General features: G+C 41.3%; 1 protein-coding gene across 3 annotated transcripts; it reads right to left on the bottom strand.

Moving 5' to 3' along the window:
- Nucleotides 1-258: 258 nt before the first annotated feature.
- LOC107788632 (uncharacterized) lies at nucleotides 259-24,017 on the bottom strand. Of its 3 annotated transcripts, none has more exons than XM_075236963.1 (9): nucleotides 23,884-24,017; nucleotides 23,498-23,775; nucleotides 22,796-23,021; nucleotides 22,558-22,692; nucleotides 20,706-20,928; nucleotides 10,816-11,002; nucleotides 6,109-6,293; nucleotides 5,301-5,438; nucleotides 259-725 (listed from the first exon to the last, which is right to left on the bottom strand). In XM_075236963.1, exons 2-9 carry the CDS (start codon nucleotides 23,592-23,594, stop codon nucleotides 597-599), a joined length of 1,320 nt encoding a protein of 439 aa, XP_075093064.1. In that variant the 5' UTR covers nucleotides 23,595-23,775; nucleotides 23,884-24,017; the 3' UTR covers nucleotides 259-596. The 3 variants fall into 3 exon arrangements, with proteins under 3 accessions (XP_075093064.1, XP_075093063.1, XP_075093065.1); XM_075236964.1 differs by adding an exon at nucleotides 2,139-2,178 and having other exon boundaries at nucleotides 463-725; nucleotides 23,498-23,970; XM_075236962.1 differs by having other exon boundaries at nucleotides 23,498-23,970.
- Between the last annotated feature and the right edge of the window lie 660 nt (nucleotides 24,018-24,677).

Below are 24,677 nucleotides of genomic sequence, written 5' to 3' on the forward strand. Positions count from 1 at the left end.
ATATGACAGCCATGTTACTGTTAAGGGCAGGCTATATGGATTATTTAGGACGAAGTAGACCAAGGAGAAGCACATTCAAGCAAAAAAGAAACATAGTAATTATAATGGTGAGAAGGAAGTGCAAAAGAAAGTGCTTTTCTTTCCAGTCGGAAAAATAAAGTGCTAAAAAAGAGGCAATTCAAACAAGCTACACATACTCCTCTCGACTCAGTTTTATAAAATTTTCTATTTACTTTAAATCTCTACATTTTCATTCCCTTGGGCGTAACTGTCTTATAATTAGAAATTTAGAATGTTACAGACTGGAAAGTCAGTTTGATCACCCCTATTTCACCTCTAGAGAGCTTGTCTCTTGCTCAACAACCAAGTCAACTACGGAAATTGCGTCAGTGAGGAGTCGTGTCAGTCAGGAGTAGCTACCGTCAACAGGTAATACAGGACTAATAATACTTATCCGAAATAGGGAAAAAGAAAAAGAACCTCAAAACGAAAAAAAATGGCATTTTAATTTCTTTGGCACCTTACACCTTGAACTTGCTCTATTCCTGAAAGGAATCCATTAGTAAACAAGGGGTTCATTCGATATACAAAAAGATCTACAACACTCTAAGCAAGATATTCGTGAGATATGCTCCCTCTGGATAGGCAGGATCAATTGGATGATCACATGCTGCTCCTGCCTGACGTACAACAGTGATTTTCCTCCCAGCCATTGATGCAGCACCCTAAGTGCAAGCAAATCACAAAGCACATCAATCAAACTATGTTTCTGAAGGACCAGATCAAGATATTTATGCTCGGAATAAGACCCAAATTAAAATTGACAAGTTCTCTTTTGAAAAGAGGCTGCATTAAAATACCACAAAGAATAGATCCTGTTGCTGAATAAACGTTTCACTTAGTGGACTAATGTCTTTAACTATATGTATGTGTGCCTATGTAGTACTGCTATTTTGCCTGAAATGTGCTCATGCAGGCACAACATGCACAATAAGTGAGGATGCTTCATTCAGTGACATGGTTATCAGTATTGTAATGGTCATCATCAAAGAAAAGAGAGGAGAAACAAGCTTCTGTCTATCCACATAGCTATATAAAGAGTATCGAGTTACTAATTGTCCTTGACCAGAGACATTGTAAAACCACATAGGAGCAGAGCAAGAATTGACAAAGTTAAAATGGACTAACTAAGCCTACCTTACAAAAGAAAAAAAACTAAAGCCTACTTTATACATTATATCATGGTGTTCCATTAGATAACATCGTCTTTTAACAAACCTGTTAATCAAACATCAAGTTTCAGGGCATCAAATGGATTTTGGGTGCTAAAACTATGCAGGATGTGGAAAACAAATGCAACTCACAAAGTGGCTTTTTTCACTTGGTACCCGAGAAGCTTGTTTAACACAGCGGAAAGTGGATTGGCAACAGGTCGGCACGAAGTGATTCATCATGCTCAAACATGAGCCGATCGCTCGTTAGAGACGGTTTATAGATCATCAAATTCCCACAAATGGAATGAAAAGTGGATCCATGTAAAAATCTCTAAAAAAAGAAGATTTCTGTTGATGTAATCTATGTGGAGACAAGGCTAAGAGTATCAAACATTTATTTTGCACTATCATCTTATGGACCAGCTATGGCAACTCTTTCTGAATATGGTACTAAAACGGAGCAAACGAGGGTGTACTCGTGAGCTACTGAAATATTGGAGCATCAGAGGCAAGAATTCCAATCAAAGGAAATGCTAGCAAACCGTTCCCGCTTGCATATGGTGGACAGGTTGGAGGGAGTGAAACACTAGGTTATTTGAAGATAAAGGAAACTCTTTTTAGAAGATCAAGTTGACCAGGAGCGGATCTAGAGTGTTTGTTATCGGTTCACATGAACCCAGTAACTTTTGCTCAGACCATGTATATATATTAATCCACTAATTATATATAAGTATTTGATTGTGATTCGTAGTTATTGTTGTAATATTGACTTGAAGTTGCTATAGGAATCCAGAAACTTCAAATTCTAGATCCCCTTTGAAGATGAACTGTTTACTTTTATTTCATTTTTGGTGTAAATAACAACAAACCCAATATAGCCCCACAAGTGGGATATGAGGAAGGTAGATAGTACGCAAACCTTACCCCTGCAGTGAATGTAGAGAGGTTGTTTCCAGTAGATCCTCTGCATGCAGAAAATGAGGAAAAGACCAGTAGCAACAAGCAATAACGAGAACAAGATAAAGGAAACAAGGTGAAAGCAACATGTAGTGATAGAAATCTACAATATTAGAATACAAGCCTACAACTAATAACATGGAAATGTCCGGAAAAAAACACAACTACGTACTAACCTACAACATTAATCTTCGAACTCCACACCTTCCTATTAAGGGTCATGTCCTCGGTCAGCTGAAGCAAAGCCATATCTTGCCTAATCACCTCTCCCCATTACTTTTTTGGCCTACCTCTACCTCTTTTAAGACCCACCAAGAACAACCTCTCACACATCCTCATCGGGGCATTTGTACTTTTCCTCTTCAAATGCCCAAACGATCTAAGTCTCGCTTCCTGCATTTTATCCTCCATGGGGGCCACTCCTACTTTGGCCCGAATATCCTCAATCTTAATCTTATCAATCCTGGTATGCCCGCACATCTATCTCAACATCCTCATTTTTACTACTTCCATTTTTCGGACATGAGAATTCTTGACTGGCCAACACCCAGTCACGTACAACATAGTCCGTCTAACTACCGCTTTGTAGAACTTACCTTCTAAGTTCAGGAGGCACATTCTTATCACATAAGACACCGGATGCGAGCCTCCATTTCACCCACCCGCACCAATACGATGTGTAACATCCTCGTTAATCTTTCCATTACCTTGGATTATAGACCCCAAGTACTTGAAACTATCTTTCTAGGGGATGAGTTGTGTATCAAGCATCACACTCCGTCCACTTCACTGGTCCCGTCACTGAACTAACACTTCAAGTATTTTGTCTTGATCCTACTCAACTTGAAACCTTTAGACTCTAATGTTTGTCTCCATACAAATAATCTCGCGTTAACACCACTTCGCATCTTGTCAATCAGTACAATATCATCTGCAAATAATATACATCATGGCACATCCCCTCCCCTTGAATGTGACACATCACTGTATCCAACGCCAAAGCAACTAAAAATGGGCTAAGAGATGACCCCTGATGCAACCCCATCATAACTGTCAAGAGGTCAGAGTCCCCTCTCACTGTCCTCACCCAAGTTTTAGCTCCTTCATACATGTTCTTAATCACCCTAGTATACGCTACATGAACACCTCTAGCCTCCAAACATCTCCATAGAATCTCCCTTGGGGCTTTGTTGTATGCTTTCTCTAGATCAATGAACACCATGTGCAAGTCCCTCTTCCTCTCCCTATACTGTTCCACCAACTGCCTTACATGATTAATGGCTTCCGTAGTCAAACGACCCGACATGAATCCGAACTAGTTTTCGGAAATAGACACTCTTCCTCACCTTTGCTTCCGCCACCCTCTTCCAAACTTTCATAGTGTGGCTTAACAGCTTGATACCCTATAGTTGTTGCAATTTTGGATATCACCCTTGTTTTTATATAATAGAATTATCGTATTCCACCTCCATCCTTCGGGCATCTCTGTCGTCCTAAAAATGATGTTAAACAATCCAGTGAGTCATTCCAAGCCTGCTCTGCTCACGGTCTTCCAAAATTTCACTAGAATTTCGTTTAGCCCAGGTCATTCTCCCCTTACTCATCTTATGCATAGCCTCATCGACCTCCTCAATTTTATACGCCTATAATAACCAAAATCTCAACGGCTCTCGGAGTGCTCCATATCACCCAACACGATGTCACTATCTCCCTTTTCATTTAGGAGTTTATGGAAGTTAGTCTGCCACTTACGCCTGATATGTGCCTCTTTCATCAATACTCTGCCATACTCATCTTTAATTCACTTCACTTGGTCCAGGTCACGAGCCTTTCTTTCTCTCATCTTGGCTAGCTTGTACAACTTCTTGTCCCCGCCTCTGTCCCTAAGTTCCTCATACAAACGTCCAAACGCTGCAGTCTTAGCCACCATAACCGCTAGCTCTGCCTCCTTCTTGGTCTTCTTGTACCACTCCCTATTCGTCCTCTTCTCCTCCTCGTCCTTGCTCTCCACCAACTTCAGATATGCAGTTTTCTTGGCTTCTACTCTTTTTGGACCTCTCTATTCCACCACCAGTCCCCCGTGCCCACCAGAGTAGCCCTTCGAGACTCGTAGCACCTCTCTAGCCGCTTCCCTGATGCAATTCGCAGTCGAGGTCCACATACTACTCGCGTCCCCTCTATTCCTCCAGACCTACATAGCAACCAACTTCTCCCCTAACTACCGAGCTTTGTCCTAAGTCATGGCTCTCCACTTGATCTTAGGTTGACCATACACAACCCTCTTCTTCCTTTACCTCATGATCTCCAAGTCCATCACCAAGCGCCTATGTTGGGTCGAGAGATTCTCACTTGGAATAACCTTGCAATCCAAGCAAAGACTTCTATCACACTTCCTAAAGAGTAAGTAATCAATTTGTGTCTTGGCCACCGCACTCTTAAAGGTTACCAAGTGTTCTTCTCTCTTCTTAAAACTCGAGTTAGCTATTGCCAAGTCAAAAGCTTTAGCGGAGTTCCACCTCCGTTTCTATCCCCAAAACCAAAGCCGCCATGCACATCGTGAGAAAACTCACGAGTAGGAAAGGATATTTTGTTGGCATCTTGTAAATATTTTTACAGCACCTCCTTGGTGCCATGCTAATAATACACTTACCATTTGTCAAAAAAAAGTATGCAGTACAGAGCAGTCATTAAGTTTGGGTTTCCCTTTTTCTTGTAGGATTGGTACTAGAACTAGAGGCGGATTTAGGATTTTCTCTTGATATGTTCGACCTTTAAGATTCTTAACACTGAACTCATTGTACTTTTAAAATTCTGGGTTCAGATCTAACATTTGTTAAAATTTTAGTGGATATTCACACATAAATATGTACTCCGCATCAAAATACTAGGTCCAAAAGGGCCCAGTAGTAAAGTACGAAATCCGCCCCTGAAAAAGAACCACAGTCATTCTTCCGCAAATAAAAAAAATTGCAAATATTAGGGAAGAACAATTTCCAAAACCTTTTTTCAGAACAAGTTGCTCAAACACAAAATTCTTTCTACAGAAAACTTTTTCATAATATCGGCAAATATTCCAACGGTGTTTGATATATCTTTTTACTAGTCCTTGAACAAAATAATCTAACTTGCCTGAAGAATGCGCAAGAACAGTCCACTTTGGGTCATAGCTCCAGAACATGAGCAGGTCATTAGGAGACCACCTCTTTTTGTCAACTGCATGGCCAAATAGTTCAAATTCCTATACATGCCAGACGCACTCTTTAAGACCTGTATGAAGTAACAAACAAATGAAAAATGACTACAAAATGAAAGAGCTCTGAAACAAATAACACGATGTCATAGAAAAGCTTTTTCCTTCCAATTAGTTGAAATGACTAAGATGGAATAAAAGTGATGAAACAAAGACGACAGAGGGCAAATATGACTTATCCTCACAAATGAGGAAGTTAGTAACCAGGATTGCTATTCCAAGCATATTCAAAAAGAACAGATGCTCTATGGCATCCTCCTCCTCTCACCATCCCATGGGATAAAACAGATGTTCTATAGCATCATCCTCCGCTCGCCATCTCATTGGGAATTTTTCCACATAGTTTCTTGGGAAGTGACTTTCTATCAGAAATATTCTAGAAGCAACATTCTTCAAATCAGAAATATTCTCGAGCTTAGTTGATCACCATTTTCTATCAGAAATAATCTAGAAGCAACATTCTTCAAATCCACTAGCCATGTGATTCAACAACCAATACTTGAGATACCACATCAGTAAATCACTTTCCACCAAATGCATCACATAATAATTCATTTACCAGAACTCAGAAATCGAGCAATGCCTACACTCCACACAGCAAATGCGAATCTTTTTATATTCAGAACAAAGTAAAGTTCATCACCAAGACATCAACACTGAAGTCCACATACAAAACATTTCAATTACCTTTTTCCGAGGCGCCAATTTAGGAGGATCCAATATAACTATATCCCACGATTCGTTTCTAGAAACAGCAGCCTTCATGAACTCAGTTGCATCTTCTCGCAGAAAAGATATCCTTTGGGAATCCAGGCCATTTAATGCAACATTTTCTTTGGCAAGTTCCAATGCAGGCGAAGATGAATCAACACCTTCAAAACACTGAGTGTTTACTACACTAGAAAACCAGAAGCAAACTTATAAAGTAGTTCCAAGATATAAAAAATAGCACGTCGGATTAACTAGGAAAGTGTTCTGATACACCCCGAGGAATAAGATAAATATTGCTCGCATTCTTGAATGACTCCACAAACTTACCGACTTGAACTACAACTGTGAGAATCTATCGTTCTTACTTTCAATGACGATGAGAATGCGAAGAATGATATTTGCTTAATGTGAAGTGCAAAGAATGAAGCAAGTGCATAGCACGCATAAGAGCGAGGCGGTGGGGAAGCGAGAAGCAAATGGTTTTTTCAATTCTATTATCTCAGTATTAGTTATTATTGGGCGTATTATCCTCCTGCATGTGACTAATTCAATATCAGAGAGAAAAAAGAAAACAAAGAAAATAGCAAATGGAACAAGCCAATGTCTTTCTCTGCCTCTTTATTGCACTCTAGTTATATACCTTTCTCTCACCACCTGTAACTACAGATATGCTCCAATTGTGTCTTCTGCAGTGTTCTTCTCTGCACCATTTATCAACATGTAATGATGTCAATTTGCTAGAGGCACGTGAGCTGGTTGAATGTCACATGGGCAATGCTTGGCACATCATCTCTCTGTTATCAATATAAACAAGAGAGGAAATATGAATGAAGGCAGTGAAGAATCATTACAGAAATATCATTCTCTCAATCTACTCTGTTCTTCTTCTCAACTTTCCTTTCTGCTCCTTCACTATCTGTCTATTTCTCTCTCTATCTCTTAATACTATAGCTCTTCCTCTCTCTTCCCTATTCTTCTTCTAAAGACTGTTAAATCATATGAAAGTTCATCATTGTTGAGGTTTCAGCCTTGACTTAGTTTGTTGGTTCAGATTAGCATTTTAGACCTGTTAAGAATATAATTAACTAAATAAAAGTGTGTTCTCTCTAACAACTCAAGATTTGAGATGAGATGGCCGGACCTTCAACATGGTACTTAGGCAGGCAAACATCTTAAGCTCGAGTCTCACCGCCACCCATTATCAAAAAGAAAATCTCCATGTGCTTGGCCCATGAAAAAGAATCAAGCTTGCACGTGATGGGGCGTGTTTAAAATATAATTAAGTAAATCAAATGTTCTCTCTAATAGCTTAAGCTTTTAGATGAGATGGACACATACTTAGTAAGATCCACTTTCTTGTAATTCGCACTTCATTTCATTGAGAACTACTGTAGTTCTACTTTGAGTTGAAATCAATGGAATACCCTTTTGATTATGTAATGATCCTTGAGGTTAGACTGTTACAAAATAGTACCAGAGCCTTTTTCATGGCACAGCTCTGATTAACGACCATGGCGGAAGAATATGGAGTTGAAGCTCAATTTCGCACCTACATCAGAGTGATGAATAAATTGACATCAAATCAGGCAGCACAAGGAGTGATAAACGAGCATGGGCTACAATGAATGAATATGCAATGCCAAGGATTTAGGACCTAGGACCAGATGAAGAGGTTGCTATAATTTATGAGGGTCCCAAAAAGCTTACCTTATGTTACAGAAAAGCTTGAGAAAGGGGCACCCCTATGCTTATGATTATTGATTCTAAGGTGAAGAAGGTAGAGGGTGAGGCAACACGAAGGAGCCTAACTCTAATCAAGTGTTTGATCGGGTTCCTCACTTAAACCTGTTCTCTTTGGATGTGATATATTTGGTTGGCTAGAATATGCAGTCAAATGGTATGAAATGGCACCAGTTTCAATTGAGCTAGCATTGGTGGAGTTGTCAGGGAGATTCTGTACTTTTGAGAGGTCTGAGAGATGTCCAGTCTATTGATTTGGGGATTTTGCTCTCTTCCAATGAAATTAATTGAGATGTTCAAAATCCTATTATTCGGGGTCGGGCAACTCATGGACATGGTGATAAAGATTAAAGCTCTAAAGTGTTCTACAGATATGAAACTGGCTGGAACCAAACCCAATGGAGTTTCTTCCTTGTTGTTTTAACTGAAAGCTCTCATGCCGGACAGGTGGATCAGGGTTTTCAGATAGCAAGCGCGAGTATTCGATTGAGCCCACTATGAAACATTATGCTGTAGTCGATTGGACGAGGCTTTTAAATTTATTGAAAGCACGCCCTTGGAGTCAGATTGTGATCTGGGATGCAGTATTCTCTACTTGCAGAGCTCACAAGAACCTTGAAATAGCAAAAGTTGTATCAGAGAAGCTCCTGCAGCTTGAATTATAGCATGCTAGAGGCTATGTCATTATGTCTAATGCTTATGCAAGAGCAGAGAGGTGGGATGATGTAGAAAGAGTTAGAAGTTCAATGAAGAACAAAAATGTTGAAAAGGCAATGGAGTTCAATGGAGGTGAGCAGAGAGGTGGGATGATGTAAAAAGAGTTAGAAGTTCAATGAAGAACAAAAATGTTGAAAAGGCAATGGAGTTCAATGAAGGTGGATGGTTTACTGCATTCATAACTTGCTGGTGATAATGCTCATACAACTAAGCAGGAGATATACTTGAAATTGTAAGAAATATTAGAGAAGCTAAACAACAACATTACAAGCCAGAAACTAGTTGGTATGCAATTCAACCTGAAGACCTATTGATATTGTGGGATGAAATATTTGCCTGTGACAACAGGAAGTTGGAGAAACCTTCGGAAAATGATGCCGGGTATGATTTATTTACAATAATGTTAAGCTGGTTCGGCATGTCAGAGCATCATACAGAGAAATCCATTTTGAACTCAAGGATATGGTCTGACTCATTTTCTAACAACCTTGAGGACAAGGTTAAATTCAAAGGGAAGGGAATGTAATGACCTCAATTTGTTAGAGGCATGTGAACTGGTCGAATGTCACATGGGCAACGGCTTGGCACATCATCTCTTTGTTGTCAATATAAATAAAGGGGAAATGAGAATGAAGGTAGTGAAGAATCGACACAGAAATCTCCTTCTCTCTATCTGTTGTTCTCTTCTGAACCCTCCTTTCTGCTTCTCCCCTACCTCTCTAGCTCTTATCTCTATCATTTTTCCTCTCTTTCTTACTCTTCTCCTTCTAAAGTCTGTTAAATCACTGCCAAAGATCATCGTTGTTGAGGTTACAGCCTCGACTTAGTTTGTTGGTTTGATTAGCATATTACATCCAATATCTTGTAACTTCGCGCTTCATTTTTGTTGAGAACTACTGATATTCTACTTTGAGTTGAAATCAACGGAATACTCTTTTGCTTATGTAATGATCCTTGAGGTAAGGATTGTTACAAAACAGTACATCCATACTTCATCTTTCTTTTTGATTGATATTGAAAGGTGACTATCAAAATCAGTTGCTGGAAAATGACTTTCTGACATGGACATGGCTTCTAGAAATTACAGTAAGATGTTTTATCAAGAAAGAAATTACAATAAGATGCTGCGATTGACGTTGCTGTCTGCTAACAAGGAAAATGATAAAGGCTTCTCCACCTATCTGTTTGGGTTCTCTTTTTTGATTCAGTATGTTTAAAAGAGCAAGTCGATATCATAAGCACAATTTCTTCAATTCTCCACTATCCTTCTTAAGCTTTCATAAATATTTAAGGACCAATTACCTCCAGCTTCACAGAAGGAGAAGGAATGGCATGGGCTCCAGCATCATCAAAGTGATTAGGTTATATACTTATATCAAGGATTATTGGGATTTGGAATGCCTTATAGTACTAAAGACACCATGGATTCAGAAATAGAAGGATAGCTGGAATCCTTGAAGAAAGAGAGAATGAATCACCGCCTGATGTTTCAGTTGGGGAAATATGGAGGTGAATAGTTTGAAGAGATCGAGAGTGGAATAAGAGAGAATTCAAAATCGAAGAGAAGGCAAAGAACCAAGGGAGTGAAGAGGACAAACAATGAATGCAAAACCTTCCGATTTGTTCGAACCTAACACTAAATTACGAGGAAGGAGGTTACCTCCCTATGGGATTGGTGGTAGGACATTGATCAACAAATATGTTGCATGGGATTGAGCTCTGAAGCATTTGCCTAGAAACAGGAAAATGGCTAAAAAAGCATATAATGAAGACAACCTAATAAAAGAACTCTACATCAAAATCACAAAACATAGTAACTCATAGCCTTTTTGGCATTTCAAGTTTTATTTATGATTACTTCTAATAATTATCATATAATATGTCATTATCATTTTACTTAGTTATCTAGGAAAAGATCAGGTATTACAATTTTTTATTTTCTATGTTAAAGCATGAACTGCGAGCAATGAACAAGAAACAAAAAGAGAAAGAAGCTATCGATATGTTAGTCAGAAGAAGATATATCGGTTGTATATTATTGTTATCTTACATTTTTATTTTCATTAAACACTATAATCTTGTATCTTTTTTACTCCAACTTGCTTGGAATTGAGGTGTAGTAGTTGTTGATGTTGTTGCTGTCATCTAACTGCATGAGTTACACATGCAAAATAGTAACTTACATTTGCAGATAAAAATTGACAAGACAATGAAAGTAATTAATACCGATAACATCCAAAGCACCACCAGATGCTGCATTTAGAGCAAAACCTCCAGTGTAGCAACATATGTCAAGAACTCTACGACCCTCTGAAATGGTAGATAAGAAGCAACGGTTTTCACGTTGATCTGCATAAAACCCTGTCTTTTGCCCATCCAAGGATATCCAATATGAAATTCCATTCTCCATAACCTCAACCAGAAAAAAATTAAACCATGTTAACAAATCTTTCAGGCTTTCAGCAGCGTAGATTAATACTTAACAGGAAAGTTCATACAACAGCTGAAAAAGTATATCCACATCGCACACCATGGCTTAAACCTTTAGCATACAGTGTTCTTTTTTTCCAGTCATCTTTTTTCCAATGCAAGCATAGCATGTTAAATGCAGATATAGAACAAGTCATAGAGTAGTTGCCAAACTATTGCAGAAGTTGTGATTTGGTCAGTTCTAATAATGTGTGTAACACTAGCTAATATAAATTTGCTTCAAAATGCACTCTGACGCAGCTGCCAATGCAATTGAATCGAATTTCTGGAAACATTTGGATAGGTATATTGCATTTTAAAAGGGTGAGATCTGGGAAAGCAAATATAAGATATTAAACTTTGATACAAAATAGAAAAAAGGAAGTAAAATCCTCCCATCTTGCCTTTGCTCCTCTCCTCCTTTTCCTTTCCCGCTGCACAACTTGTGTTAGAGCCTATATCTTAAGAGAAGATACTCTCTCTATCCCAACTTCAGAGAAAGAGGTGCAAAATGAACCTGGAAAAGGGTACTTGAGTGAAAGTAATCTATACAAGTCCAAACTTTGGTATCTTTGTCAGTACCTAGACTGAACGTTGAATAAAAGATTTGATACCATTAGCAAAAAGAAGGGGTAGATGACAAAACAAATGAGAGAGTCAACCAAGACTTGGAATAATGGAGAAGCACTCTATAGAGCAAAGGTTTAAGGATAAGTAAAACCAAGATCCAAATAAATGCATTTCAAGTTTATCTCCCACAAGAGAATAGAGGTGAAATAAGATTAGACGGAATTGGGGTGTCTAAATGCAGACAATTTCAGAAATCTAGACTCATTCTTTCAAGAGAATGACATGATAAATGAAATAAACACGGGGATTAAAATAGGATGACTGAAATGAAATAGTGCTATGAAGATACAATGTGATAGGAAGATACCTAACAAAAAGAGCAAGTTATATAGAACAGTTTTGGAACCAGCATAATTATATGTGAGTGATTGTTGGGCCTTAGATGGAGGAGAGTCGTGGCAGTATTATGTGATAAAGATACCCAATAAAGTGAAAAACAAGTTCTACATGAAGGTTGTGAAACCAGCAATGTGAAATGTGAGTGAATATTTTGCTGCTAAGGAGCAACATATCCACAAGATGAGTGTAGTAAAAATTAGATGTTAAGATGGATATGGGGTCATACAATATTGAACAAGACCAAAAATGATCACATTCAAGAAAGGGTGCAAGTTGCACACATAGAGGAGACGATGCGAGAAAGTCATATGAGCTCTAAAACCCCAACAATCTCTGGAAAAAAAATATTACAACTTTGGGAAAAAAAAAGAGACCTACGAGCTCCTAAATTAACACGGACTTAGCTAAAGACATAAAAAATGGAAGCAAAGGATTTAGATGCATGATACCAGGCAGTTGAAAATAAGGTTCAGCTTTTCTTGTCCGTATGAGCGATACCAATCAGTTAGATTAAGGTATTAGTTATTATTGCTACACTAACATTTTTTAACAAAGTAAATATCATTAGTGTTTGGGCAAACAAGTAAAAAACTTACAAAAACATATGGTTTTCTAAGAATGATACACTGTCTTCTATACAACAAAGGACCTCATGAGTGCACCAACAAGAAAGAAGGAATAAGAGGCTACTCGCCTAATCTTCAAATGTACAAATTTCAACCCTAAACCTTTGAAAGCTCTCTCATTTATTTCTCTCCAAACAAACCTATATAAGTACTAGTAGAGCAACGTCTACCACAATTCTAGCTAAAGATTACCTCTTTCACAATGGATGGCATCACCCAAAGATTTCCAGCTAGTTCAAGGTCTCCCACCATATCCTCGTAGCAGCTCGAGAACGTAGAAGGTGATGGTCGACGTTTTCACCCGAATCCTTAGACATAAAGCACCAATTGACATACATGACCTACCTTTTCTTCAGATTTTCGGCCATCAAGATCACCCCTCCTGCTGCAAGCCAAGTGGACGTATCCATAATGGGTAGTAATCCGTCAACCATCTGTTCAAGGGCCACAATGCGGTCCCCATGATTCACCATGGTCAGAAATGGTGGTAATGGCAATGCGTTCCCTCGTCCGATGTCGAGCCTAGGCTCTGATACCAACTGTTACGCGGCGCCTTCCTGAGATTCCTTGGAAGGGCGACGTAAGGCTAAGCAACTGATGTCAGTGCAGCTACTGTCCGCCAACTGAAGTCCCCTCCGTACGCTAGACTAGATTGTCAGTGTCGTACGGGAAAACCAATGTCAAGAGCAATTGAGAGAATAGAAATGAGGATTGAGAATGAAAGAAAGCTTGATTGCATTAATGAAAGCTATTACAGAAAGGCAACGCGGTGTCGAGGGGGAGAGATACCAGTACAGAAAATTATTTGCTTGCTAGAAAGTTTGATTGCTTGATCCCCCTAATAATACTTAAAAAAAATAAACCAAAGCTACAAGACTAGACTTGATTAAGCTAGAGAAACATAATGGAAGTACATGGAATAAAACTACTCTATATTTACAATAAAAAAGACTTAGTTTTCTACAAGGCAGAAACAGGTCCATTGTCAGCAACAGTCTTTGGCATCAGGGTCTGCGCGCGCGGCGCTGTTGGCATCCGCCTGCAGTTGGGCGCTGGCGAGGGATATCGGTGGGGCGACAAAGGCACATGCGCGCTTGTCACTTGGCGCGGCCAAGACCACGGGGCCGTCTGTGGCGCTAGGCATTGGGAGGCTTGCTAGGACGCCACGGGGCGCGCCCAAGAGGTCATGGGGCACGGCTGGAAAGCCGCCCATGACATTCTCCCCAACCTGAATTGGCGACGTCCTCGGCGCCTTACTTGCAAGATAATCTTCAATTAGGCTCTTGTAGGCTTTGAAGTTTGTTCCCCTCTCCCAAGTGTTCTCCTCTGCATCACAGCCCTGCCATTTCACCAAGAACTCTTGGTGATCTTTCCTTGAGGCATGAATCACTCTATCATCAAGGATAGCCTCAACACGCCTTTTCCCGATTGAATTGGGCCCTCGAATACTGGGTATTGTGAGCTGGCTCCGTGAAGGATCCTCCGTGTCTTCCCGAAAAGGTTTCAGGAGGCTGACATGGAAGACAGGATGAATTTTCAACCAAGCTGGGGTATCCACCCGGTATGCAACTTTCCCAATGCGCCTTTCAATGGACAAGGGTCCAATGTATTTTTGCAATAGGCGAGGGTCATGGACCCCCGCAAATAAGTAACACTTTGGAATTTTGACCATCACTTTGTCTCCTACTTGGTATTCAACAAAGCGACGATTCTGATCAGCATGCCTCTTCATCCGCTTTTGAGCCTTGACAAGATAGCTCCGCACTATCTCCAAATTTCGCTTCCACTCTTTTGAGAAGCTAGCAGCTCAAGGAGATTTAGACATATTTGGTGCATTGACTGTGTGTGGGAGTAGCGATTGCTGTCCGGTAACAATTTCAAAAGCGCTTTTGTTTGTACTAGAGCTCTTTTGTGAATTGAAACACAGTTGAGCAGCATCCAGAAGCTTCACCCAATTCTTCTGCGATCCGGTTACAAAGTGACGGAGATATTCCTCCAACATACCATTGAACCGCTCCGTCTAGCCATCAAATTGCGGATGAAAACTTGAGTTGTGACTCAACTTTGACCCAAGGCACTTAAAGAATTGGGTCCAAAAGTTACTAGTGAAGCGTGAGTCGCGATCACTAACAATGTCTTTGGGCAGGCCCCAATATTTGACGACATGAGAGAAGAAGAGTCGAGCTGTATCTTCTGCTGATATATATTGTGGGGCAACAATAAAGGTAGCATACTTGGAAAACCGATCTACCACAACCAAGATAGTTGTTAGATCTCCGACATTGGGCAATCCGGTGATGAAATCCAGGGAAACGCTTTCCCAAGGTCTCTTTGGGACAGCTAGTGGTTCCAAGAGTCCCGCTTGTGTTAAGCGGTCCGACTTGTCTTCTGGCATACTAGACAAGTCTTCACATACTGAGCAACGTCATCGGCAATTTGAGGCCAATAATATGCACGGCGAAGTAACGCCATGGTGCGTTCCTCACTAGGATGGCCGGCCCACGGAGTATCATGACATTCAGCCAGAAGAGTCCTTCACAGATCTCCTCCTTTAGGAACATAAAGTCGGTTCCCTTTCACTTTCAGAAAACCATCTTCCATGTAGAACTGGCGAGTCTTGCCCTGTCCTACCAAATCAACCAAATACTGTGCAGCAGGATCCTTGATGAGTAAGTCCTGTATCTGGTCCTTGATGGAGGTGGCTACTTCGCTCCCCCTTAGGGTGGCGAGTAGGCACACCGATGCTAGATCAGCTCTCCGACTGAGCGCATCAGCAACATGATTGGTCTTCCCATTTCGGTACTCCAGGTTGAAGTGGAATTCAGCTAAGAGTTCCTGCCACCTTGCCTGTCGACCATTCAACTACGAACGGGGTCCCCAGCAAATAGTGCCTCCAAAGGCACAAGCAGTGGACGACAGCCAATAATTCTTTCTCATGGGCGGCATAGCGCCGCTCTGCATCTTTCAGCTTCCGACTCTCGTACGCTACAGGATGTCCTTCTTGTAGTAAGACTCCACCAAGGGCATAGTCAGATGCATCTATTTGTACTTCGAATGGCTTGGCCAGATCAGGAAGGGCCAAGACGGGACTACTAGACATAGCCGCTTTCAATGCGTTGAAGGCCTCCGCTCGCTTGGGTCCCCATTCCCAAGGCGTGACCTTCTTGAGGAGTTCTGTCAATGGTACTGCAATGAGGGAGTAGTTTTTCACAAATCGCCGATAGAAATTGCATAGACCAAGGAACGCCCTCAAGGTGTGGATATCCTTAGGCGGCGGCCAATATGTGATTGCCTGAATCTTCTGCTGGTCAATCTTGATCCGCCCTTCCTCGATGACATGTCCGAGGAAGTCAATTTGCTTTTGAGCAAAGGAGCACTTAGATAGCTTCACATATAGTTCATGCTCCCGCAATCGAGCTAGGACCTTCCGCAAGTGCATCAGGTGTTCCTCCAATGTTTGGCTATATACCACAATGTCATCCAAGTAGACCACCACGAATTCATCAATGTACTCTCGGAAGACTTGGTTCATCAAAGTGCAAAACGTAGCTGGGGCGTTAGTCAAGCCGAATGGCATAACCAGGAAATCGTACAACCCATATCTTGTCACACAGGTCGTCTTGTGCTCATCACCCTCTACAATCCGAACTTGCCAATAACCTGTCTTCAGGTCTATTTTGGTGAACACCGTTGCACTACCCAGTCTATCGAACAAGTCTGCCATTAGCGGAATAGGGTACTTGTTCTTCACAGTAATTTTGTTTAGAGCCTGATAGTCCACACAGAGTCGTAGACTGCCATTATGTTTCTTTTGGAATAGCACAGGGGACCCGTATGGGGATTTGGAGGGCACGATGATCCCTGTGTCTAGCATTTCCGTCAATTGTCTCCGAAGCTCGGTGAGTTCGGGTTGTGACATTTTGTAAGGCGCCCGGGCGGGTGGCTTCGCGCCCGGCACCAGCTCAATTTCATGGTCCACAGTGCGCCTAGGCGGTAGTCGCTTTGGCATGTCTTGTGGCATGACATCTTCAAACTCTAGTAGTAGCTCCTTCACAGGCTCAAGAATGGGACCCGAGGAGCGTTCTACATCTTCAATGCAGAGGGTTGCCAGGAACGTAGGTTCATGTCTTTTGACCCCCTTCTTCAACTGCAAGGCCGAGATGTTTTCAACGGCCATCTTCATGGGCATGCACAGGATAATGCAGGGCTTGGTCCCATTTGCTCCCATTATCAGTAACATGTCAGCATATGGTACAGGCATGGTGTTGGTTTGCCTCAAGAATTCCAATCCAACTATCAACTCGAAGTCATCTATGATCACCACGAGCCGGTTGAATTTTCCTTCATAAGGGCCAAGCTTCACTGGTACTTCTTTGGCTATCCCACCCACTGGCTGAGGAGGTGAGTTGATAGCTTTGACACTACCTCTGCCCTTTCCTGCAACTAGACCAAGGCGCTCCACCTGAGTCGAGGCTAAGCAGTTGTGGGTAGCACCCGTGTCTATCATCGCCCGAATGGGCTTGCCATTTACCTTCATCTCAACGAACATTAAGGTCCTCTCTTGTTTAGGAGGATTCTTCTCATCCGCCTTCTTTTTCCCTTTCTTGGTGCTTGGGCAGGGGTCCTTCTTCTTACGGATGCCAGCACTGGTTCCCGCTAAGGCCTAAAAAATGGAGCTAACAATTGCATTGAAGGCACCTACTGGCTCGGTCTGGTCTGCATCATCTGTGTCATCATATGTCCCATCATCAAAGGCTTGATGGGCGTTCATCTGTGCATGTGGACACTCATTATTCCAATGTGGTCCGCCGCAATGACGACATCCCGAAGGAGGCTTTCTCCCCAGTCATTGTTGTTTGACGCAGCACTATTGCTGCCTGAGGAGGGGGCCTTAGATTTGGTTGCACTCCGATCTCCCCCACTTCTGCTAGAGCCACCATTGCTAGTTTGGCCCCCTTTGACTCCCGCTCGGACAGGCGGCTGAGGCCGATCCTTTCGAGCTTCCACTTGATAGTCCCCAAGGCATTCAGCTGCTTGGATCTCCTTGGGTAGGGTATCTACCCTTTGTCTTTGCAGTTCCATGCGAGCATAAGGTTTCAACCCTTCTAGGAAGGTGAAGAGCTTGTCTTTGTCCCCCATGTCACGTATGTTTAGCATGAGCGCGGAGAATTCCCGCACGTAGTCCCGCACTGACTTGGTCTGGCAGAGCTCCCGTAGCTTCCTCCTTGCATTGTATTCCACATTTTCGGGGAAGAACTGTAGACGTATGGCTGTCTTCAGTTTTGCCCATGTCTCGAGAGCATCTTCACCGGCCTTGATGGCTTCGTACTTCACCCGCCACCAAAGTTAGCATCACCATGAAGATACATGGCAGCAGTTGCTACCTTCTTAGCTTCTTCTAGGCCTCCAACAACATCAAAGTACTGTTCGATGTCAAAGATGAAGTTTTCCACTTCCTTGGCATTCCTAGCTCCACTGTATGGCTTTGGCTCAGGAATTTTTAGTTTTCGTGTCACGGAAGCGGGGTTCGCAGTGCCCCCAATTTAGTTTCCACCGCCTCGAAGCAAGCCCTGTAAAGCAGCATTGACAACATTGAGTTTGTCTGTCAAGTCGTCAATAGTTTGTTGCATGGCAGTCACCCTGTCTGCCTCTTGTGCCCTGTAAGCTAAATCCTCGGCACGCTCCTGTTGGAGTCCCTCGAATTTGCCAAAAATTTCGGCTGCCTCTGTGGCTGCCGTTTGTCGGTCTCCCTCGGAGTTGCGACTGATGTTTTCTATGTCAACTTCGGCCTGGAGCACCCTACGGTCCAGGTCGTCCAACCTTTGCCCTAGGTTGGTTCTTAGTTCAGGCACCGTATCCACAATGGGCCGTAATCCGTCAACCGTCTATTCAAGGGCCGCAATGCGGTCCCCATGATTCACCATGGTCAGAAATGGTGGTAATGGCAATGCGTTCCCTCGTCCGATGTCGAGCCTAGGCTCTGATACCAACTGTTACGCGGCGCATTCCTGAGATTCCTTGGAAGGGCGACATAAGGCTAAGCAACTGATGTCAGTGCCGTTATTGTCCGCCAACTGAAGTCCCCTCCGTACGCTAGACTAGATTGTACGGCACGGGAAAATCAATGTCAAGAGCAATTGAGAGAACAGAAATGAGGATTGAGAATGAAAGAAAGCTTGATTACATTAATGAAAGCTATTACAGAAAGGCAACGCGATGTCGAGGGGAGAGACACCAGCACAGAGAATTGTTTGCTTGCTAGAAAGTTTGATTGCTTGATCCCCCTAATAATACTTAAAAAAATAAACCAAAGCTACAAAACTAGACTTGATTAAGCTAGAGAAACATAATGGAAGTACATGGAATAAAACTACTCTATATTTACAATGAAAAAGACTTAGTTTTCTACAAGGCAGAAACAGGTTCGTTGTCAGCAGCATAGTCTTTGGCATCAGGGTCTACGCTCGGCGTTGTCTGCGCGCGTGGCGCTGTTGGCATCCGCCTACGGTTGGGCGTTGGCGAGGGATATCGGTGGGGCGACAGAGGCACATGCGCGCTTGTCACTTGACGTGGCCAAGACCACGGGGCCGTCTGTGGCGCTAGGCATTGGGAGGCTTGCTAGGACGCCACGGGGCGCGCCCAAGGGGTCATGGGGCACGGCTGGAAAGCCGCCCATGACAATACTCACGCTACCCTGTGAAGTGCTTTCTTTGCGACGCAAATTGACTACATTTGGAACTCTATCACCTCCTAATCTTGGAAATTCCTCCTAAATCCTAACCGCAGAAGATTTGACAATCTTACAGCCTCCAAACTTATTGGACTATTAGCTCCTTTTGGCACGAATTATGTAAATGTTTGGGAAAGAAATTTTCAAAGTACTGTCTCGGCACCACCTATGGCCCCAAAAGTTACCCTCCTCCGTTCCCTACCCTAAATGACATGTTGTTGCTACACCTTTCCCAGATCCGGTGTTTTCCATGAGTCATTGTGATGTGGTTAAAGATTTGTATGTCAGCCGGGAGACTTAGAGAACTTTAGTTTTAGAGAGCTCCTAGTTTGCCTTAAGAGACCAAATTATATAATATTGAAATGAAAGACCCTCGTAGAGCATAAAAATGGATAGGGGGGATTCACATAGCCAACCCCTGATATTTGAGATTAAGGCGTCATTGATTGATGATTGGCCCTTACTTTACTTCCGGCCTGTCATTTGTGTGCCAGAAATATGTCTCAAGTTGAACTATTGGTTGGGCCAGGGACGAGGGGCAGCCTCGGTGCACTATGCTCCCGCTATATGCGAGGTCCGGGGAAGGGCCGGACCACAAGGGTCTATTGTACGCAGTCTTATCCTGCATTTTTGCAAGAGGTTGTTTCATAGTTTAGGTTTGAATTACAACCTTTTAAACTTGAGAAGAATTTAACTTCAGCAATAGTTTGGCTACTAATTCTGCAACTCCAACAACGAAGATAAAAAAAGTGAGAACACTAAAAAAGTCGGCCAAAGAATTTTGACAGGATTTGGTCAAAATATAAACTTCAAGATAACAGAATCAACACTCCACAATATTATTATCTAATAACTAGATCAGTTTTCTGATGCTAATGATAGGCCAGTATAGCACACTTATTTCAAATCTACAGGCAGAAAGCTCACTGAATATTTAGCACCTAAACTGCTTCTAAAGCATTGCTGCGTGCAACATAAGCACCACTCCACATATCACACTACGGAAGATGATTGTAATTACTTACGATTAGGCATCTACGACTTTGCGTTCAGTTTCTGAAACCGACAGTAATAGCTTAATGAAAAGGAGATGCCTCCTTAACAACACAAGATGCCCTCTAAAAGTTAAAAGTCGGATTTAGCATTGTACTTTTGCAAATCCTAGCATCTAACATTTATATGTTAACAGGATTTCATGTCAGATCACACTCTTGGCTTAGTTTCTTATTACCTCCATGCGAGCAAACAACTCTTCATATTGATTTTAGCTCACAAAACAAATTCTGAATGGCACAACAGATCCATATGAATACAGATCTCACCTTTACCGTAGTTTGAGGTATGATTAGATCTGGTTTTTTCAAATCAGAAAGATCTAAGCCTTCTGCTTTCAAGATTTCAACAGTTGGCCTCCAGCTTATCTGTTTGATATTATTTAATCTACTCAAACAATCCATTATCTGATGCTGGTATATCTGCACCCAAGCAGCTGATGAAGCTATTACAGCTAAATCTCCAAAGATATCAACAATAAGGCCTGATAGTCTGTCATGCAGTAATTTTTGTAATAAGTAAATATCAGATTTCTGGCAATTGAAGTAATTGAACGACAAATTCCAGAGCATGTAAAATAATCACAATTACCCTTGCAAAAAATGCAAGATGTTAACAGTCTCTGTATAAACCTGACATGTGTATTTCTAATATACATCATAAATTACACATTTGCCCTAAAAACAACTGCCTACATCTATCTGCATGCTCCTGCCTCTATGAATTTTGCTAGGTGAAAGAAAAGGATGACCACTGTCACCCCCGGGTTGAGTGAAACTGCATCCCATGTCCCATATGAATTTTAGAAGCTGCACGAACTTCTTCCATAGTGAATATGAACCATTTGAAGTTGTCACTATGCCAAAAACTGGCTGAACCAACTAGCAGCAACAAACAAAGATTAACTGGACAGAATCCTTTGTCCTTTTTTTAATTTTATAAGTAGAATGCAGACCCTAATGCTTGCATTACGGTAGGTTGTCTACATCACATCCCTTGGGGTGCGGCCCTTCCCCGGGCCCTACGTGAACGTGGGATACTTTCTGCACCGGGCTGCCCCCTTTTTTTTTTAAAAGTAGAATTTCATTACTTGCACCAAGAAGGTACTAATATGTACACATAAGACCTCTGATTCCTTTAAATACGGGGAAATCCAAAAAGTCAGCAATTGTATTTACATTTCTCTTCACAAAAAGCTTGTTGTAGACCAGAATTCTGTAACTTCTCTATTCACTAAATGCACCTCGAAAATTAAATATATATTACCTATACTAAACATGAAATCTTAATGAACTGAGGCACAAGCTGCTAGCGGACATCATTTCTTAACTTAAGCACTAATAAGCATAATAAATTTCAATAATAAGACAGTACATCGACTCAAGTCTTCAGCTATAAGATTTGCCTTCTAGAAAACTTCGCTCTCAAAAAGAAATATAGAAAGAAAAAGGTCTTATTTTTAACACATTGCTAAATCTTCTTCATTCTGTAATGTAAACAGCATAATATTCACAATCACGCATATTATTTGGAGTACATGTAACTAACTAGCGAAATGAGAAGTAGAACACCTCCCATAGGGAATCAGTCAAAAGCAGCAATTTGTAGATGTGAGAAGGAGAAATAATTTGAGGAAAATGTCTTATGGATCCTATCAAAGAAGGCTTTACATGTTTTCATCTTAGAAGATACAGAGCATAATAGTATGCGTTAAATTACTGCTATAGCTACCCTATACCTAAATTTTACTAATTTAAAAGGGTCGACTGATTCTTTCCCTGTAAGAAACAGCTATGACAATCATTTACTAGTTGTCCATCTAGCATTGACAGCTAGCAGTCCTCCATCTGTTCACCAGTTTCTCCCTAACTTTTTTTTTTTTATCTTATTTTGTTTTGTTTTATTTGGAATTGTCCCTCTTTTTTCATAAAATAGTTGCACAGACTGAGTACCAAAAATCCATAATCAGGAATGACTCAACTGTAATGCACGTGGGGATGCCATTTAAGTTGCTTGAGCAATTATGTAAAAACTTCATCGCCATAGACATGATCAAATGATCTTTAGTGCCAATAAGGCTCCATACATGAGAAACAGGGATGAATGTTTAAGGAAATATACCTGTCCCCTTCGCTATTAACAAGACGATATGCATTTGTGCAAGCAGAAGGAAGCCCTAGATTCTTACGCAACTCCGCAGCAGCTGCAATTCTTGTTTCCAGTAGCTTTTCCGCATTAAGCGCACAAGAAGGGTCTCTGCATCATTTTACACAAAGCATAGCAATCAGGAGTGGTGAATATTTATTTGATCCGACGAAAATAAGAGGACAAGAAAAGAAATAAACGGGACAGATAGTACAATGCTGTTTCCTCTTCTTGCTGCATGAGGCGGACACGGAACATAGAAGTAGAATTGTAAAATCCCCAGCCAATTGGTTTCTCAGTGCCATCAGCAACGAGGACAATATCCCCAGTGGTGGGTGGTGGTCTACCAATCACTCTATCAATAGCACCACTGTAAACCATTGGACTTCCATCCTTAAATAGTTGTGTCTTGCCCTTTTTAAGCACTACTTTTGCAACACCTGCACAACCAATTCAATCAGATTGGGGCCAAAGGCGGATTCAGGAAGTTTATGGGTTCTTATAGCAACTTCAAGTTAATATACAATAATAAATGGGTTCGCAATCAAATAATTATAGATATTTATTTTAGTGGGATTTCTTAATACATATACAGGTATGAGCAGAAGCTACTAGTTCCCATAGGTTACAATGTAGATCAGCCTCTGGTTGGGGCAGCAGAATAGCATTAGCTGCTAGAATAGTTGCAGTTGTATAAGGGCATTTCCTTGCTCTTCAGCCATATAAAAACAAAGGCCTATACAGTATTTTTCTCTCCAGTAAACTGAAAGGGGAAGCATAACTTGGTGTTATGAGTGACCTCAAATAAGTAAAGAACGGGCTAATGTGACGTCCGATAGATGCACATATTCCGTAAGCTCTTTTTACAAGTAGGGATAATTATTGTAAAGTTGTTTCGTATTGAATGGGTACAAACCTGTAGGATGGTTAGAGGCAATTTCCTGAAGGGAAGGAGTTGCCGGTAATGACGCAAGAGATAGAGACCTGAGCATGAGGCGGCCACTGAGAAGCATAACCACCGTCGATAGCTCTGCTGAAACCGTCGACTGGGTAGTAAGTTGAGGACGGACACCACCCGTCGATACCTGCAATTGCTATCTGTACGGACTACGGAGTACCGTGACTGTGTTACTTATCAAGTATGGGCTCTGAATTCAACCGGACCCAATTGAACTCTTTTAGTTTAACCTAAGCCTGTGAGTTAAAATTAAAGGGATGGCAGATAAAATGACATCCGAATCCCAGTAAAAATCTTTCTTGAAAACAAAAAGAAGAAAAGCAACAAATTTCAAAGGAACATACAAGGAATGTTATGGTGAATTGCAGTGAAGGCGGTTGGTTGGTTAGTGTAACCATCGGACTTGTCCTTTTAAGAATTAACCCTCATTCATCGACTTAAGGTCCCAAGCAAATTAGTAATACCTATTAATTATGACTTGTGTGCGCGGTCCAATTCCATTTTTGGAAGATTCGGAATTAAATTGAAAGAATAATTTTTATTTTTTAAACTTAAATGAAAAGAGTTGATCGGAGTTTGACTTTTGAGCAAACGACTCCGGAATGGAGTTTTGATGATTCCAATAGCTTCGTATGGTGATTTCGGACTTAGACGTGCACCCGGAATTGGATTTGGAGGTCCGTAAAATAAATTGAAACATTTTGGCGAAAGTTGAAAAAAAAATGGAACTCACAAATTCGAGAGTTGACTTTTTGATATCAGGGTCGAAATCTGATTCTGAAAAATTGGAACAGATCTGTTATGTCATTTATGACTTGTGTGCAAAATTTGAGGTCAATCAGACTTGATTTGACAAGTGTCGGCATCGAAGGTAGAAGTTGAAATTTTTTAGTTTCATTAGGCTTGAATTGGGGTGTGATTCATGTTTTTAGCGTTGTTTGATGTTATTTGAGACCTAGACTAAGTCCTTAATATGTTTTGAGACTTGTTGGTATATTCGGATGAGGTCCCGAGGGGCTCGGGTGAATTTCGGGGTGGTTTCGGACCATTTCTAGGCCATTTGTAACTGCTGATTTTTGGCTAAAGCAGTGTGCTATGCGATCACATGGAAATGGTCGCGACTGCGGTGAGTAAAATG

The sequence above is a fragment of the Nicotiana tabacum genome, chromosome 18 (assembly GCF_000715075.1).
Source record: "Nicotiana tabacum cultivar K326 chromosome 18, ASM71507v2, whole genome shotgun sequence".
Lineage (NCBI taxonomy): Eukaryota > Viridiplantae > Streptophyta > Magnoliopsida > Solanales > Solanaceae > Nicotiana > Nicotiana tabacum.

Coding starts and splice junctions, on each gene's coding strand:
- LOC107788632 (XM_075236963.1), bottom strand. CDS start 23,594: ATGCTTCTCAGTGGCCGCCTCATGCTCAGGTCTCTATCTCTTGCGTCA. Junction 11,003..20,705: donor TACCTCAAACTACGGTAAAG/GTGAGATCTGTA, acceptor TTTCTGGTTGAG/GTTATGGAGAATGGAATTTC. Junction 5,439..6,108: donor AATTGGCGCCTCGGAAAAAG/GTAATTGAAATG, acceptor TACTTCATACAG/GTCTTAAAGAGTGCGTCTGG.